This window comes from Ictidomys tridecemlineatus, chromosome 9 (genome assembly GCF_052094955.1).
Source record: "Ictidomys tridecemlineatus isolate mIctTri1 chromosome 9, mIctTri1.hap1, whole genome shotgun sequence".
Taxonomy (NCBI): Eukaryota; Metazoa; Chordata; class Mammalia; order Rodentia; family Sciuridae; genus Ictidomys; species Ictidomys tridecemlineatus.
This window is the reverse complement of record NC_135485.1, coordinates 126696300-126712099: the sequence shown is the minus strand read 5'-3', so window position 1 is coordinate 126712099 and position 15800 is coordinate 126696300. Positions and strand designations below refer to the sequence as shown.

At 47.9% G+C, this 15800-nt stretch overlaps 2 protein-coding genes and 1 long non-coding RNA gene across 14 annotated transcripts in view; 2 read left to right on the top strand and 1 right to left on the bottom strand.

The window, feature by feature from the left end:
- Arhgap10 (Rho GTPase activating protein 10) overlaps window positions 1–5279 on the top strand; it is a 290987-nt gene extending 285708 nt beyond the window's left edge. For both annotated transcript variants that reach the window (XM_040293220.2, XM_005327533.5), the window contains one exon: window positions 4540–5279. In XM_040293220.2, coding sequence (XP_040149154.2) covers window positions 4540–4628 — 89 coding nt within the window. In that variant the 3' untranslated portion in view covers window positions 4629–5279. The remainder of the gene's footprint in view (window positions 1–4539) is intronic.
- The window catches only part of Nr3c2 (nuclear receptor subfamily 3 group C member 2), a 335377-nt gene continuing 324384 nt past the window's right edge, over window positions 4808–15800 (bottom strand). For 10 of the 11 annotated variants that reach the window (XM_078022048.1, XM_078022053.1, XM_078022050.1 and 7 more), the window contains one exon: window positions 11551–14243. In XM_078022048.1, the coding sequence (XP_077878174.1) occupies window positions 14088–14243 (156 nt within the window). In that variant the 3' untranslated portion in view covers window positions 11551–14087. Of the gene's footprint in view, window positions 5251–11550; window positions 14244–15800 lie in introns of those variants that run through there. The other variant, XM_078022055.1, reaches the window with a different exon arrangement.
- Window positions 5865–11012, top strand: LOC144366929 (uncharacterized). Its single transcript, XR_013426137.1, has 2 exons — window positions 5865–9022; window positions 9897–11012. It is a non-coding gene; the product is annotated as an uncharacterized LOC144366929 (long non-coding RNA).

Sequence of the window (15800 nt, the reverse complement as noted above, 5' to 3'; positions counted from 1 at the left end):
CTGTGATATCAGGAGAGCTTTTGGGTTCCTAGAAGGTGGGGCATTGGGTGATGCAGACGTTTGAGGGACATGTTGCTGACCAGGATGTCCCACTGAGCACACAGTGAAGTGCCGTGGATATGGCCACGTTCTCAGCCAAGTCATTTGGTGCCTGGAGTGGTGGTGTCCAGCTCTGGCTAGATTTGCCGGCTGGGGCACCCAGGGTGTGTCAGTAGTTCCTCAGTCCCTCCTCAAGATTCTCTACTCCCAAAATGCCTTGTTGATGCCTTCTCCACGCCCAAATATGTGAGCATCTCCTTTTCCGTGAGCAGTGCATCTTGCGGGTTCCTCTTTGATTCTTTCATAGTGGTGCAGAGAATCTTAATGGGAGGCATTCAGAGTGGCACAGTGAAACTTGCTGTTCCCTGGGGATGCTTCTTAAAGGGCACAGGAAGTTGTGTGTTTATACCTTCCTATTCTGTGCACAGTTGACCTCGCAGCCAGCTAAAAGCATGTGCTTGCTCAGAACACATCGGGTGGAGTCCTTCCTCCAGTGGCCGCGGGGGTCTTCCCTTCTGACCAGCACAGCAAGACTGAGGGGTGCATCTTATGACCACAACTTCTGTGGAGATGCCAGTGCTCAAAGTGGCCACCGTTTACAACTTGGACCACTGGAATGTCACCGGGAACAGCCCCTTTCTTGAGACCAACAACACTTCAGTGTTCCCAAAATATCCAAGACCCTTTTCCTTTGTCACTCACCCAGTAGGAACCGCCAGTATTCATAGGATCCATGCTCCTGCAGTGCATTCCCTTTTGTACTCCTTCAGGCAACCAAGAAATCCAGCTTATGACATTTAGTGGCCTTTGGTGAAAACAAAACCCGGGTCAGAGTGACCCCTGGGCTGTAGTGTCTGTACTTATATGGTTTGGAATATTTATAGCAGTGAGGAGTCCTAAACCAGAGTGTGGAAAGGGATCTTTTAGTAACTATGTAGCTCTGTAACCATGCCTTGCTCTTCTGCTTGGGCCAGTGCTAAGTTCGAATTCTTGCTGAAGATTTGTATCTGCACTTCTATAACCCACCAGGAGGGCTCTGTTTGTAAGGTCTCAGGGCAGCTGCTGTTCCTGTCACTGCCCCAGGGGCCTTTCCCTTTTCTCTGGACCTGGGGAACCCCCAAAGTAGATTTTGCTGGTGGCCCTGCAGACTCTGTAATCTGATGGGAAGTGGTTGCTTACCCAGGGCTTCCCAGCAGGACCAGAGTCCTAGCTGGGCACAGGATCACCAGGAGCTGGTCCACGCTCAGCAGCAAGCTGGTTTCCTGTGGATCCCAGGCTTTGCTGGCTTTCACATGTAGACAAGATGTCTTCATTGCTTGGGGAGCAGCAGGTGTAGGCTAGAGTAATCATTAAAAGCTGCTGGTGATTACACTTTAAAGGTCTCAAATAGAATAATCCTTAAGAAGCTGTTTGGCATTATCTTGGAGAGTGGATCATGTATAGACCCCACAAGCCAGCAATTTTATTTCTAGATATCTTCCTAACGGGGAATCTTGAAAGATCTTAAATACCAGATGATAATACCATATTCCATCACATAAACATTACAGATTTTATACTAATTGTCTTTTTAAATTTTTTATAATTAGTCATACATGACAGTAGAATGCACTTTGACACATACAGAAATGGAGCATAACTTCTCATTCTGATTGTATATGATGGAGAATCACAAGGGTCAGGTAGTTATATGTGCACCTAGGGTAGTAATGTTTAATTTATGCTAATTGTTTTTTTTTTTAACAAAAAAGTGAGGGGAAACTTTTATTGAAAAAATTGTGCTGATATTACTTAATCGTTTATTACTAAACTAGTTTTCTTACAAGATTAGGAATGCTTGTGAATATATGTTAATGTGATCATTCAGTAAAATATGGTGTATAATGTGATTCTGGTTAAACAAATAAGAAAAATAAATAGTATATTATTTGGAATAGGGCACGTGATAGAACTATTTTAACTGTGGGCTTAGCTACCACAAGCCTCCCTGTGGGCATGGTGCAGTTTCTAATTTGGTGTTTATCACACTATGATGAAATTTCAATGACTTAAACATTTGTCACATGTATAGGTTATTACGCTAAATGAGAGAACCCGAGTTTTTTTCTAATGAGCTATCATTTACCTGAACACGGAGGGATGAACGCGGAGGCTCTGAGAGAATGGGTAAATTATCCAAGGTCCTGCAACCATTCAGGAGTCAGAAATATCTAGAATGATGTTTGACCGACTCTCTGGATGCTGCTGCCTAGCCAAGTTGACAAAATCAACCACTGCATTGCTGCTGGCAGAAGCCGTTTGGTAAACTAAGCATAGAGAAGAGCCTGGGGTGGGTATTTGGGGTTCAGTGCTTCTAGAGAGGGAGGAAGACGTTCTCAGTCTTCACCTGCAGCCTCTGAGCTGCCGTGTGTCAGGGGTTCAGCCTTTTCCATCCCATTCCACCCCACCCATGATCTGGGCTTGGCAACCTTTAGGCTCTTGATCCCCTCCCTAGGTGACATTTGTTTTGCTACTGGCTTTTACCTTCTAGGGAGGTGAAGGCTGGGAAGAAGTGAATGAGGGTGTGCACTGGTGTCTGGCCTGTCCTGGGGCAGAGTTCCCAGCTGCCCCTGGTTTCCTACTCAAGCACCTCTTTCCCCACGTGGTGGGAGAGCACCTTTCCCTTCCGCCCAGCTTGTCCTTTATTAGAGCCTAGATTCCGTGCGTGTGTGTGTGACATGCTCACTCAGGAGGAGAAACAAGCACCCGCAGGTTGGTTATGTATCAACTCCTGGGGGTTAAGCCATTCCCCAGTGGTACTCGCCATCACATGCTAGTCTGCAGTTTCCTCTGGCCTCTCACTGAAGCCCTGAGCCCCTTTCCACTCTGGGGCCACATAGTCACATCTCTGACAATGCTTCTGCATAGGCTTCAAGTCCTTTTCCTTGATGATGATTGCACCTTGGTGCTTGGCCAGCTTGAGCGTTTGGTGAGAAGCCTTTGAGAAACAGTGTTAGGGTGAAGGTCATCCAGGGCAAGAGGAAGGTTCCACATCACCTTGAGAGCACATCTCTGTCATGTGTTGATTCATTTTTTTTTATACCAATGATTATGTGTCTGACACTGTGCTAGGTGCTGTGCTTGTGAATTCTCATGATGTGTTATGTATACATTGTATGCTCTTGTGTTGTGGCCTGAAGTAGGAGGGGTTCACGGCTCTTTCATGCACTGAATGTGGAGGGTGAATGGCTGGGGTCTCTGATCTGGTCTGGGGCCCTGGTGATGTCCCAGCAGGAGGGAAGGCTGAAGCGGACTCCCGAGGTGCTGTCCGGGCTTGGGCAGGGGGAGAAGAGCATTCAGGAGGCCTGTGTAGCATATAGGCCTTGAAGCCATAGGTATGGTGAATGTAAGGAAAAAACAAGGCCAGTCTAATGCAGACAGCTGGAATCACACGTCTCTTCCAAGGGAGGGGGATTGAATGGCTACTTCACTGCAAAGGACCCTAGAATTTTATCAGGTCTTCCAAGTTGGAAGTTGCTACATATAAGTGAACCGTAAATTCAGTTTGCTGAATTGCAATCAGCATTCAAATAAATAACAAGGGAAGAGGAGGTTGTCTGCAGTTGTGTGTTGTGCTTGAGTGTGAGGCACTTGGTTTTGATATAAAATGGTTCTCGTGTTGGGATCAGAAGCCCATTTCAGAGCTGGCTCCTGTAGGCCCGTGATACCTCTCCTGCTCCTGGCCATGGTTGGGGGCCACAGTTAGGGGCTAGAAATGTCTCAGTATTTGATTTCCAAACTCTGCTGATGAGGACCTTGACCCTGTGCCCTTTGCTGTCCAGCCGTGGTCATTCCCTTATGTGTCCATCATGGGTATTTATGGACACTGTGCCCAGATGTGTAAGGCCCAGGCCTGCTCTCTGGACCTCCCCATCTGGCACGGAAGTTAGACCAGTGCCTGGATGATGCGTGTAAGGCATGTCAATGCTGAGAAGGTTGGAGGTGGACTCCGCCGCGGAGGAGCCACCCAGGTCTCTAAAGAGAGGATCACCTGGTGAAGAAGTGGGGGAAGGGCATTCTGGGAAGAAGACACTGCAGGCAAAGGCCTGGAGTCCGAGCTGGGATTTCTCTGGACCATTGGTTGACATGCATGATGGGCTGGTAGAATGTGAGGGGCTGCTGGAGAAGGGGGCCGAGACCCTGTGCAGCAGACCAGTAAGAAGCCTGGCTTTAACATGAAGCAGGGGAACGCTGTGCTGCACCCTGTAAGGTAGGAAGTTCCCCGAGAAGCTTTCACACGGTGGTTGGAAGGGGCTGGGGGACCAGTGAGACCTATTATCCGAAGGTAGGTGGGTTAGGTTGTGTGGCCATCCAGGATGGCAGAGCCCATATGGAACCCTTGTGGAGATTTGTGACTAGATATTCTGGAAGGGGGCCCCATTCTCCACGGACCCCTCCCTGGTCGAGTCTGTGAGACGAGCAAACACAGCACGTTGGTGAGTGCTTTCTCTTCCTTTTTAGTACAAGCTTCAAGGGAGCCTGGCTGGCTGGAAGGGACTCTGGATGGCAAGAGGGGGCTGATTCCACAGAACTACGTCAAGCTGCTGTAGCTCCTGGCCCTGGAGGGCCCCACTGCCCCGCACCTGAGCACCTGCTGGGAGCGACACCCACATCCTCACTGCGAATTGCAGATCACCGTAGGCACTCCAGGGCCAGGGAAGGTTCCAGAACTCACTGCAGGGGACTGTGTAGATTTGTGGATCAGAAGAAATCAGGATGAACAGGACAATTCATTTGGCCAGCATCCTGACTGGGATTTTTAATTATCCAGCCCACGAAGGAGAGGGAGGGCTGCTGTCTGCCCCCGCCCCCACCCCGGCCGCCCCCTCCAGGAACAACCACCAGACCCGGGAAGGATCTCTCCTCCTGCACTCCTGCTGCTGAGATCTTAAAGGGAACTCTCCTTCCTCACTGTGCTGGGCCTGTGGGGGTGTGCTGGGCCCCGGTGGCCATGGTGGGGCGGGGGCTGCTGCGGTGCAAGAGAATTGTCTCGACCCAGACAGGAGCAGGGAGACGCTCTCTGGGAGCCAGCTCCTTCCCGGACCACCACGCTGGGCCTCTGCGCTCACCCCACCGCCACCGGGCACATGGGCATATTTATAACCGGCTTTTCCTGGTGCTCCTCACCTGTGTGCTGTTTGTACAATGTCACCTTTAGGCCCCAACTTCTCTCTGTAAATGAAATAAAATGTAATTTACTATTTGACTGGTCTGGCCTGATGTGGGGAAGAGATCATGCAGTTCATTCCCTCTGTAAGGCTTCATGATGCTGGATGAAAAAATCGCCTCCCTCTGATGCCGGCGCAAACTGACTTGTAGACTCAAGTCGGTCGGTCAGTTTGATGGGATCCTTGACTGTTCGTAGCAGGGCACATTCCTGGGGGCCATGGGTGGGGAAGGGGTCTGCTCTGATGTGTGAAATCTGAGGGGCCCCCTCCAGCATCTGCACAGGACTTTTCCCCAGAGGCTGGCAGGAGGAGGGGAAGTTGGCCCATCAGCTGCAACCGTGCTGGGTAAGTCTCTCCCACGCCACCCGACCTGCTCCCCGTCCTCCGGGCCTCAGCATTGTTCTCTCCATCAGGATTAAGCTGGGCTTCAAGGAAGACCAGACCATTTCCCGAGTAGCCTTGGCCCTGACCTTGCAATGCTGCCTCATTCCCCTCAGCTTCCAGTTCTGGGCACAGGCTCAGCCTCAGTCTCTCGGGGAGGATGGAGCTCAGTTTTCATGGTCTCAGGATTCTGAAGCCAGTCCTGGGCCAGAGGCTGCTGGTGGTTGGGGGGTGGGGGTAGGGGCGACTTGTCTCTTCCTCATGGGAGATTCTGGGCCTGTTAAGATTTCTGGAGAATTTATCAAAAGAAGGATGTATCTGTTGCCTCTTCCTCAGATAAAGTGACTCAAGAGCTTGCTGTTTCCCTGGTTAACAGCTTCAAAGTCGCCTCACTTGGACCATGTAAGGGCATCGAGTTTGGAGTTGCTGTAGATTGGACCTGGAATGTTCTTCAAAGGCCTGTGTCAGAGGTTTGGTTCCCAGCCTGTGGGTTCTATTGGAACATGGTAGAACCTGTGGTGGGTGGCTAGGGGGAGGTTTTAGGTCATTGACGGAGTGCCCTTGAGGGGGATTCTGGGACCCCAGTCTCTTCTATTTTGTGTCCTGGCCATGAGGTGAAGCGCTTGCTCTGCCCCACATCCCTGCCATCTGTGCTGCCTTACTACACACCCAAAGCAACAGGGTCAGTTGGTCATGGATTGAAACCTCTAAAACTGTGAGTCTAACTAAGTCCTTTCTTCTTATAATTGATTATCTCAGGTATTTTGTTACAGTAACAGCAAGTCAACTAACATAGAAATCATATGTACATGGGGCAAAATGTGCTTGTTGAAAAGCACCTATGTTGTAAGTAAAAGGACAATTTCAGTGCGCTGGAATTTAAAATACAAAATCACAGGCCTTCTGGAAAGTACTGAGACTGCTGAGGACCCCAGAACCTTCCTCCAGCAGCCGCCCTGAGGCCTGTGCCTGGGCCAGCTGTGCCTGGAGGTGAGGTGGAGAACTTTAGGGCTGCCATTTCCTGCCCCTGCTGTGGCTTAGGGGTATAGAAGGGAAACTAGACTCCCATGAGGAGGTTCCTAGTGTGTACTGCTTTGCCAGAGCCGCTGTAGGAGGGGCACACCTGCAGGCAGGTGCAGTGAGCTCAGCTCTGGGAGGGACTCCTGGCATCATCCCTGGTCAGTGCAGCCCTTGGGGGATGCACATGGTGCTGCAGTGGAGTTGATTTATTTGCTTGTTCTGGAAAGATTTCCATTGTTCACAGCCGGGTACACTGCTGAAGTACTTTACCACCACTGAGTAAGGAAGCCACCAACTACCACTGAATTTGGTCTTCCTGTGACCTTGAACCAAAAAACCAAAAAAAAAAAACTCATCCTGATGATTTTCTTATGTCTTAAAAAGACATAAAAAAATCAAAAGTTTGGAGGTGAAATGCCAAACAGAAGTAGTGTGTCCAGTATGTAGTAGGAGCTTGGCTGAGGGGGACCTCTGGTCCCCTTTTCATGACTGTATGTCTGTGACTTGCATCCTTTTGTGAGGATCCTCTGTTGCACAGGATGCCAGTGTGACAGGACTTCAGGGCAGTGTGGCTGTAAAGGTCCCCACAGCCCTAAGAGCTGCAGACCTGTCCTGTGCTGACTGAGGAGAACAAGGTAGTGCCAGAGAGGAACCAAGGGTATTTCCCTGTGAGAATGTGACCCATGAGCCCAGTGTGGCCGCGCTTGCCAAGGCCACTGGGCAGAGAGCTTTCCCCTGGGCATGACCCAAAATATACTTAGTAAGGGACCGGGGTGCTTACTGACACTGGTGGATCACCCTCATTTCTCCAGAAGAGGAGCGGAGTGTGTTTTGCTAGATGGGTGTGGCTGATTCCCTGAACCTCTGCAGGAGGGGGGCCCCCGCCTGTTGTGAGAGCCCCACCCTGCTCAGGGCTCTGGCCCTGGGTCCTTTGCCCTCAGCTCCAGCAGCACCAGTTGTCACTGCTTGGGCCAGCCTGTGTGCAGAGGGGCAAGAGGGTGGTTTGGGCAAAAGTAAGCACTCGGATTTTGTTTCCTGTTTGCAGGGGGCTGCAGGGCCTGCCACTGCTGATACCACCCAGAGGGCCTTCCTGGGGTCCCTGCACGTGAAGGGGGTGCCAGGTGAAAACAGTCCAAGAGCCCGTGGGAGCTGCAGCCCCCTTTGTTCCTTTGTAGCAGCAGCAGAGTTTTCAGAGTCAGTAGGGATGGCCATGGCCATGGGGCGGGGGGCAGTCTTGCAGTCATGGATTCTCACTCCTTCTCTCCTTACAGTGACTGAGAGCCAGAAGGTCACCCTTTTTATAGATGAGAAAATGGAGTGAAGTGCTTGCTTGGGGTCAGTCAGCTAATTAAATGCCCATCCTGCTGCACCATAGTGTCTTGGGACAGTAGAGGACAATGACCATTATGCAGTGCGCCCACCCTGTTCACATGTTGAAGCCCTAGCCCCCCGACATTTGAATGTGGCTTCGTTTGGAAATAGGACATCCAGAGGTAAGCAGTGAAACAGCACAGCAGGGTTGGGCCTGAAACTGGGATGACTGGCATTTTTATAACAAGGAGAAATTTGGACACTAGGACAGACAGACATAGAAGAAAGATAAGGTGAAGAAAGAGAACAGATGGCCATCTCTGTGTCAGAGGAGAACTGGAACAGTTCCTTTCTTTAGAGACTCGGAAGGAAGCAACCTTGCTGACACCTTAATCTCAAGACTCTGGCCTCCAGAGCTGAGAAAAGGTGCATTTCTGTAGCTTAAGCCCCAGTTTGTAGCACTTTGGGCCAACAGCCCCAGGAAGCTAACACAGGGGTACAGGTATACGACTTGAGTTAAAACGGTCTACTCTGACATCCTGCTTCCACTCTTGTGTACCTGGTGGCCTTGGCCAAGCTACTCAGCCTCTTTATGCCTGTTTCCTTCTGTGAAATGGAGATGGCCAACCAGTGTCTTGGGGTGCTGTGACAATTAGAGAACATGTTGTACTTGAAGAGTGCCTGGCAGGAGGGATGGCAGAGGTGGGGCCGGAAGGGCCCTGTGGTGGTGGGTTAGTCTGTGTTCCTTTCTCATACCTTAGCCACTGCTATAGTATGGACCTGGGATGTTTCCTAAAGGCCCATAGGCTAAAGGCTGGGTCCCAGTCTGACATGCTACTGGTATTTGGTAGTGGAATGTTCAAGAGGTAGAGCCTAATGAAAGGAGGTTAGGTTATTGGGATCCTGGCCAATTTTGCATGTCTGTTTCTTGGCCACTGTGAGGTGAGCAGTTTTGCTCCAACATGTTCCTGCCATGATGTTCTGCCTTGCAATGGGGCCAACTGACTGTGGACTGAAACCATGAGCCAAAACAACCTTTTCGTCTTCAACTGTTGATGTCTCAGGTATTTTGTCATAGCAATGGAGAGTTAACACAGCTACCTCTGCTTCCTTTTAGTGTTGCTTCTCCAATGACTCTTGTTCTTTGCCCCACATTCTCTCTCCTTCCTAAGGGTACTCCGTCTATAATCTTGGGCTTGTCCTTTTCCCCATTCATTTCAGCATTGGGCATTTCCTCATCTTTTTTTTCCAAGTCTCTCAAAGCCAGTCTGGCTATTCCTTCTTTGACCAGATGGTTTCACTGGTATCTCAAGTCGTCTTTAGTTACCCAGCTTCCTTCTCTCTCCCCTCTCTGAAGACGTTATTCCAGGAGAGTGTCCTCAGCTTTCCTGCTCCTTGCCCTGCAGATGTCTTGTCAGATGTCATCACTTTCTCCTCCACTGGCCTGGGCGATAATTTATTGCTACCCCATTTGGGCAGCCAGCACATTCTCCCAATGCTTTCATGTCTGGTTAAAAGTATCTCAGTCTCCTGGTTAGAGGAGCATGTTGGGGAAAGCTTTCTGTTAGAAGTTCCCCCTGATTATTTGATGATTCCTCAAAACGAGACCTGAGCTTTGAGCTCGGGGCAGTGAATACGCACGGGATGCGTCTAGACAGCGTGGTGCCTTGTGTGGGTACCTGGATTTCTTTTGTGAGAGTTGGCAGCAGTGGAATGAGAGGAGCATGACCTGACCCAGCTGGGTCAGGCTGGCCTGGGGCACGGAAGATCTCCAGATCTAAACCAGGGGACACTTGGAAACCAGTCTTAGCAACACATGTCCCGCCAAAAATAGCTGAGTGACTGCTAGTGGTAGGTTGGTTTAACCATCCCCATCTTTATCCCTCCCTGAATCCTAGGGCTCTCCATTGCTGACTATGGGCTTTACCTTGTAACTAGCTCTTTTGACCAGAGGATCCAGAGTAAAGTTGATGCAGTCAGAATCTTCAAAAAGCCACCGTCTGTCTTAGAACCCTGCCGGAGGATGAGAGGCTACACGGAGCAAAACCATCAGAGGCCAGACAGCAGCAGGTTGACCATAAATCTATGGACAAGCCCAACACAGCCGAGCCCGGCAGAGATCTGAAAACCCGCCCCTCCCTCCCCCAGGCGGACTCAGAGACTCGAGAGAAATGAGTGGTGGGTGATTTAGGCAACTATCTAGTGGAGTGGTTTGTTAAGCAGCAGTAGCTAACTGCCTGCTGCTCTGCCCCGAACTTCTTTGCTTCATGGTGGTGAATGCCCCGTGCTGAATGTTGAGTTCAGCTCTTCATCTTCTCTCACCCAACACTGTTTGAGAAGCCAGTTTTATTTCCAAGAGAAGTGCTGCACTCCCAATTGAATGGCTTAAGATTAAAGTGCCAGAGAGACTTTTACAAGTCATTTCAATATGTATGCATATGTACAGTTTATCAAAAAGTATGTCAGCACAGACTTTTATACAAAGGGACAATGTTTTCTATTTGGGGGGGCATTCAACATACAGAAGCAAACCCCTCATGTATGAATACCTGTGGTTTTTCTGCTCTGACGTAGAGTAGTTGGCTGCCTCTGGGGCAGAGGCAGTTTTTAGCTAATGATTCCTAAATGCGGAGCTAAATTCTTTGGGCCTGAGAATGCTTTTAGAAATGCCTAGTATGAAGTAAAGGCACCCTTGATCCAAGAGTAAAGCAAGGTAATTCAGATAGCCCATCCGCCCTAACCAGGGTTGTACATGGCTGGGGTCACTCAACAGGCTCACAGCCAACGTGGCCTTGGGAGAGGCACTGCTCTGAGTAGACCCAATTTCTTAAGATTTCAAATATAAAATTGCCTTCACTTATAGATGTTTTATAAACAATGTTTCTGTGCCTCTTTTCCTATGCTGTGGTCAGTGGCTGTACTGTATGTGCCAGAATGATGTCCACTGCATTAAAGCAGAGTTGAATTTGTTTACCGAGTGGTGTTCGCTCTCTGAAAGCAAGTTATTTCAACAATCTCCAGTGAATGGACACATTAAAAACGTACTTGAGTTTACCTTGTGGTAAATAGCCTTTTCCATTTTAAATGAGCTGGTGATTAGTACTGCTCTTTTGGTGATCTTTTTTAAGGAGTGGAACCAAGGTTGAGGAGCCCATAAGGAGTGCTGGCAGTATGGTGGCTGGGGGGAGCAGACCTCTTTTCAGCCCAGGGTACCGGGTAAGGATGAGACCACTCCAACACAGACGGGGCATCCACTCACGTGAGTCTCATAATCTGCATCTTGAACAGGTTTTTCTGGTGGTGGTGAAGATAAATGAGATAATGCAATATATAGTGTTTGCACAGCTCCAAGGTAGCAGATATTAAACAGTTACAGGGTATTTTAGCTGAACCACATATTGGCAGTAAGAAGATATCCAATCTCAGAAGAGAATTAACGTATGGGCCAACATAGGGCTCTTTCTAATGTCGGACAAAACCCCTGTTATTCCATCTCGGCTCTAGGTGGAAGTGCATCTAATGAAGATCTGGAAAGGCCCGGCGTCCAGGTGTATCTCCAGACATTCAAATGAACTGTTTCCAAAACAACAGGTGATTAAAGTAAAGGATTTATTGTAATCTGCTTACAGTCCTTTGCAAAGACAGACATATGTTTTTGCATAAAGATATAAATTGCTTCATTTTAAACTAATTTAGTGTTTTTTTATAATTATATGAAGAAGTTTTGGTGAATTATGAACTGTACCAAACCAAGATTTTTAAGAGCAATATGGTACAAAAATAAGAGCAGACAGACAATTTGGACTGGGACAGGCATTCAACAGTGAATTTAGAATATGGCTTTGCTGTTTCATCAAGCAAAGTTACCCGGAGACACACAAAGAGCCAGTAACTTTGTTAATACAAAAAGCTGATGCAGACCGTCTTCAAACCTGATTAAGCTCAAATTCCTGAAGTCTGAACTTGAAGCTGCTTTTGTAAGCCATTTCTTTTCCCGGATTGCCCAGTCTGCATGCTGTGTATTTATCACCTTCAGAGTGTGGCTTTCATATTGCTGTGCATGTAAGTTGGCTTTATTTAAGGATCTGCCTATAAATTAAATTCTTGAAATTGCAAATTATGTAAGAAAAACTCCTCCCTCTGAGTGCAGCTTTCACAGGTTTCCCCTTGCATAAGGCAGGTGTCTTTGGAAAGACACAAGGTAATGTTGCCTGCATGGTGAACCCTGGAGAAGTGTTGATCCGACGCTGCCTTTTCCTGGCCTTGGACTTGAGCTACAGCTTTTAGGTTTTGGAAAATAATGATTTCACTGAGTACCTGATGATGATCATCACCACTTTTAAAAGATTAATTTGGCCTCTATTCAAAGTATTTAGTGCAATCATATCATTTCCCCAAAGATCTACGTTTGCGATCTGGGGCAAGAGAAAAGCCATAAATTGCATCAGTGCCAAACAGATTAATGAATTAAAAATTTTAGTGCCACTGTCTTGCTTATATGATCTGTAGTGTTTTTCTCCAAAACTGTTTGCTTATGTATAAAATTTATTTTTAAAACCTACCTTTAAAAAAAAAATCTAAAAACCCTCTAATGATCTCCCGGTCTCCACGCCATTCTGAAATGACCCTTGCCAAGACAGCTCATCCCAGTACATCCTGCCATGATCTATGTGTTCCCATGACCAGTTGCAGGAGTGCAGAACCCTTTCCAGGATCAGAGGTGACTATCTGATCTTTGACAGACGTAGAGTGCATGGACTTTTTTTTCTCCCTAAAGGAGAAAAATTGGATTTTCTGAAATGGGAGGATTGTGCTCTCTGAGCCAAGTTTCCAGTCTCCCCCTCCGAGAGCTGATTCTGCTGCTTGTGGAAAAGGGGGAAAGAGGCAGCTTTTGCAAAGCTAAAGCACTCCCAGGACCTTCTGTCCCATGGGTGCTGTCAAATGACACCTGCAAGGAGCTGCAGACACCGCAGTGTGTTGTCCCCCGATGGAAGGAGGATGAAGCAGAAACCGGAAAAACGTGCTCAAGTCTCTCCAACACCACAAGCGGGAGACCAAGAACAGAACAAAAAGTACAGAAAAAGTAGAAAGGCTTAGAGACAACCCAAGAGGTTTAAGTGAGGTTATTTACAACAGAGACTGTAAAATGGTAAATTAGATATGAAGCTAAAAAGGCACAGCTTTCCCTTTCTTAAATACACTGTAAACGGTTCATTATGCATGCATAACATTTCACTTTACAAAAAAAAATTTTTACCTTGTTTAGACAAAGATAGTACTTAAATAGTCTCCAGCAAAATAGAATTCTTTCAAAAATACTTTCCCATTCATCCTATTCACCATTAAAGTTTTTTTTTGTTTTGTTTTTCTATGTGTCTCATTTACAAAAGTTCCTTACACCTTATTTTCAGGTCCTTCACAATTTATACATACAGTAATGTACAGCACAGCAAAAGACTGCAAAAAATTATCTGTAAAGCCAACACAATAGATACTAGAAATCGAAACCAAGGCATTTGTTTTAACATCTTATCCATCCTAATTAAATAATAAATGGACGCTAAGAGTGTGTATCCGGTGATGGAGAAGAACGCGCCCAGAGCAGGCCTGTTCCACGCCATGTGTTTTGTTATTACACAACAGGAATCTGTATATGTTTTTTCTTTTTGTGTGTTTTTTTTAAATAACAAAAAGAATATTAATGCCCCATATTGACTATACGTTTTATGTGCAAACCAAGGGTAAGCTTTAAAAAGTTCGTTAGTCCTTGAACCCTTTTAAAACAAGCGAACGATACCAGAAACTACATGGCATAGTTAAAACTTCCATCTGTTAAAATATCAAAATCAGAGTTATTGACTAGATATGGCTTTTCATCCAGAGGAACAGGAACGTGTTTCTAAGCATCGGGGAGCGGAGAGGGAAGAATCCTTAGCCTGCTCAGGTCTGGCCAAACCCAGGTCCAACGGCTTTCCCGGCTCCAACCCCTGGACATGAGTTTAAGCTTGAGAAACTGCCGAACGAGTGAATCAACCATCACATGTTAAAAATATGATCTCGTGGGTCCTTCGCGGGTATGGAATAACACGGGGAAACTTAAGGCAAAGTTCTTCTGGTAAGACGTCTCCGTCACTTCCTGTGAAAGTAAAGGGCCTTGGCGTTGCCAGACTCCACCTTTGGCAGCTGGTCGCTGATGATCTCCACCAGCATGGCGGGGAACTCCACTTTCAAGGCCTGGGACTCGCGGAAGGTATAGAAGCAAAATTCCAGCAGATCGCTCACCAGCTGCAACAGACAAGGAGCGTGAGAGTGCCTCATCCCGCCTCCCCTGGACCTCCCGTGGGTGACCGCCCTGGGAACAGAGAGCAGCCAGCTGGGAAACCGGGCCACAGCTCAGCCAAGTCGTGTGATCGGGGTGCTCCTGTCAGCTGTGGCGTAATGTGCCTGTCGTGTGGAGTGAGCTCAGACGAGGTATGTGATGGTGGTGCATTGACTATCAGAGGCAGGAGTGCCTGGGTCACTGAACAGCTCTCAGCAGAGCCTCATTTCTGAGTCTCTGGATGCTTAGGGCCCATAAATGGCAAGAGGGTGAGAAGCAGGACAATGCTTCATTGGGGTGGTGTCCCACGGAGAAGCCAGTACTTCCCCCAGCTTCAGGGCAGGGCTGAGGCTCCTTAGCCACTCTGTAGGTTCAGTCTGATTTCCAGAGGTTGAAAGCATCCCATTGGGGCCTGTCCCTCCACCTCATTTTCTCCGCTGTGATTCAAGAACTGGTTTAACCTTCCCTGGACCCGAGCCACTCCCAAGTCTGTAAGTTCAAAACCCTAGAAAAGATTAGTGAACCCCCAGAGGCTCTTGTGTTAAGGCTTGCTCCCCCCATGGTGGTGCTATTGGGAAATAGTTGGGGGTCTGCTTTTGAAGGAGAAAGTGGGACCAGACCCATCCTATCCCTAGCACCCCTACCATGATGTGCTGCCTCACCACAGCCCTAAAGCCCAGGGACCAGCTGATTGATCATGGACTGAAACCTCCAAAACAACCCTTTTTCTTTACAGTTATCTTCATGTATTTGTCACAGTAATGGGAAGCTAACATGCACCATTGTGAGACAAAGGGCTTTTGGTCCTTTCCTGCTGTATCACAGCAGATGACATTAACATCGCCTGTCATAAAATGACTCCAGTCTTGAAGCAGTGATTCTGGTGAAGCTGCATCTGTATTTCTCCTCAACTTTTAACTACCAGGGTTGAATAAGACAGTAAAGACCTTAAATACAAGTCAAAAAAAAATCTCATCCAGAAAAAAAAAAGGTCCATCTGTTTGTGGCTGTGTTCTTCCTGCAAACTGGTTTCCCTTAGATTCAGTAAGTGTCTTGCCCCCATCGAATGCTGGCTCAGAAACAGCACAGCCACTGTCCTCTGGACACACTACATTCATGCCTCAGTTTCCTTGTCTGTAAGGTGGGGATACTGACAGTACCTAAGCCTCAGAGTTGTTCAGAGGACTGAATGGCTCTGAACCTCCCCCAGCATGGAACTAAATGGAAACACTTAGTCAAGCTGCTAAGAAGTGTACTGCTGGAACAAAACCGCTCCACCCTTAACCATCAAATGACATTTCTCTGGGACACAGTTTGCAAAACCTGCTCTGGGTTGTCTTCCCAGGACTTGGATGGGGAAGTGTTTCTTATGTTTTGTATGTGGAAGGCCAGTGGCTACCGAAGCTAAACTTCCCTGGGTATGGCGCCTCCACTGTCAGATATCCTGCTATGGGGTGTGATACCCCCTCAGTCAGCCGCAGAATCCAGGATCAAATTCACAGAGTCCCTCCATGGCTGTAAAG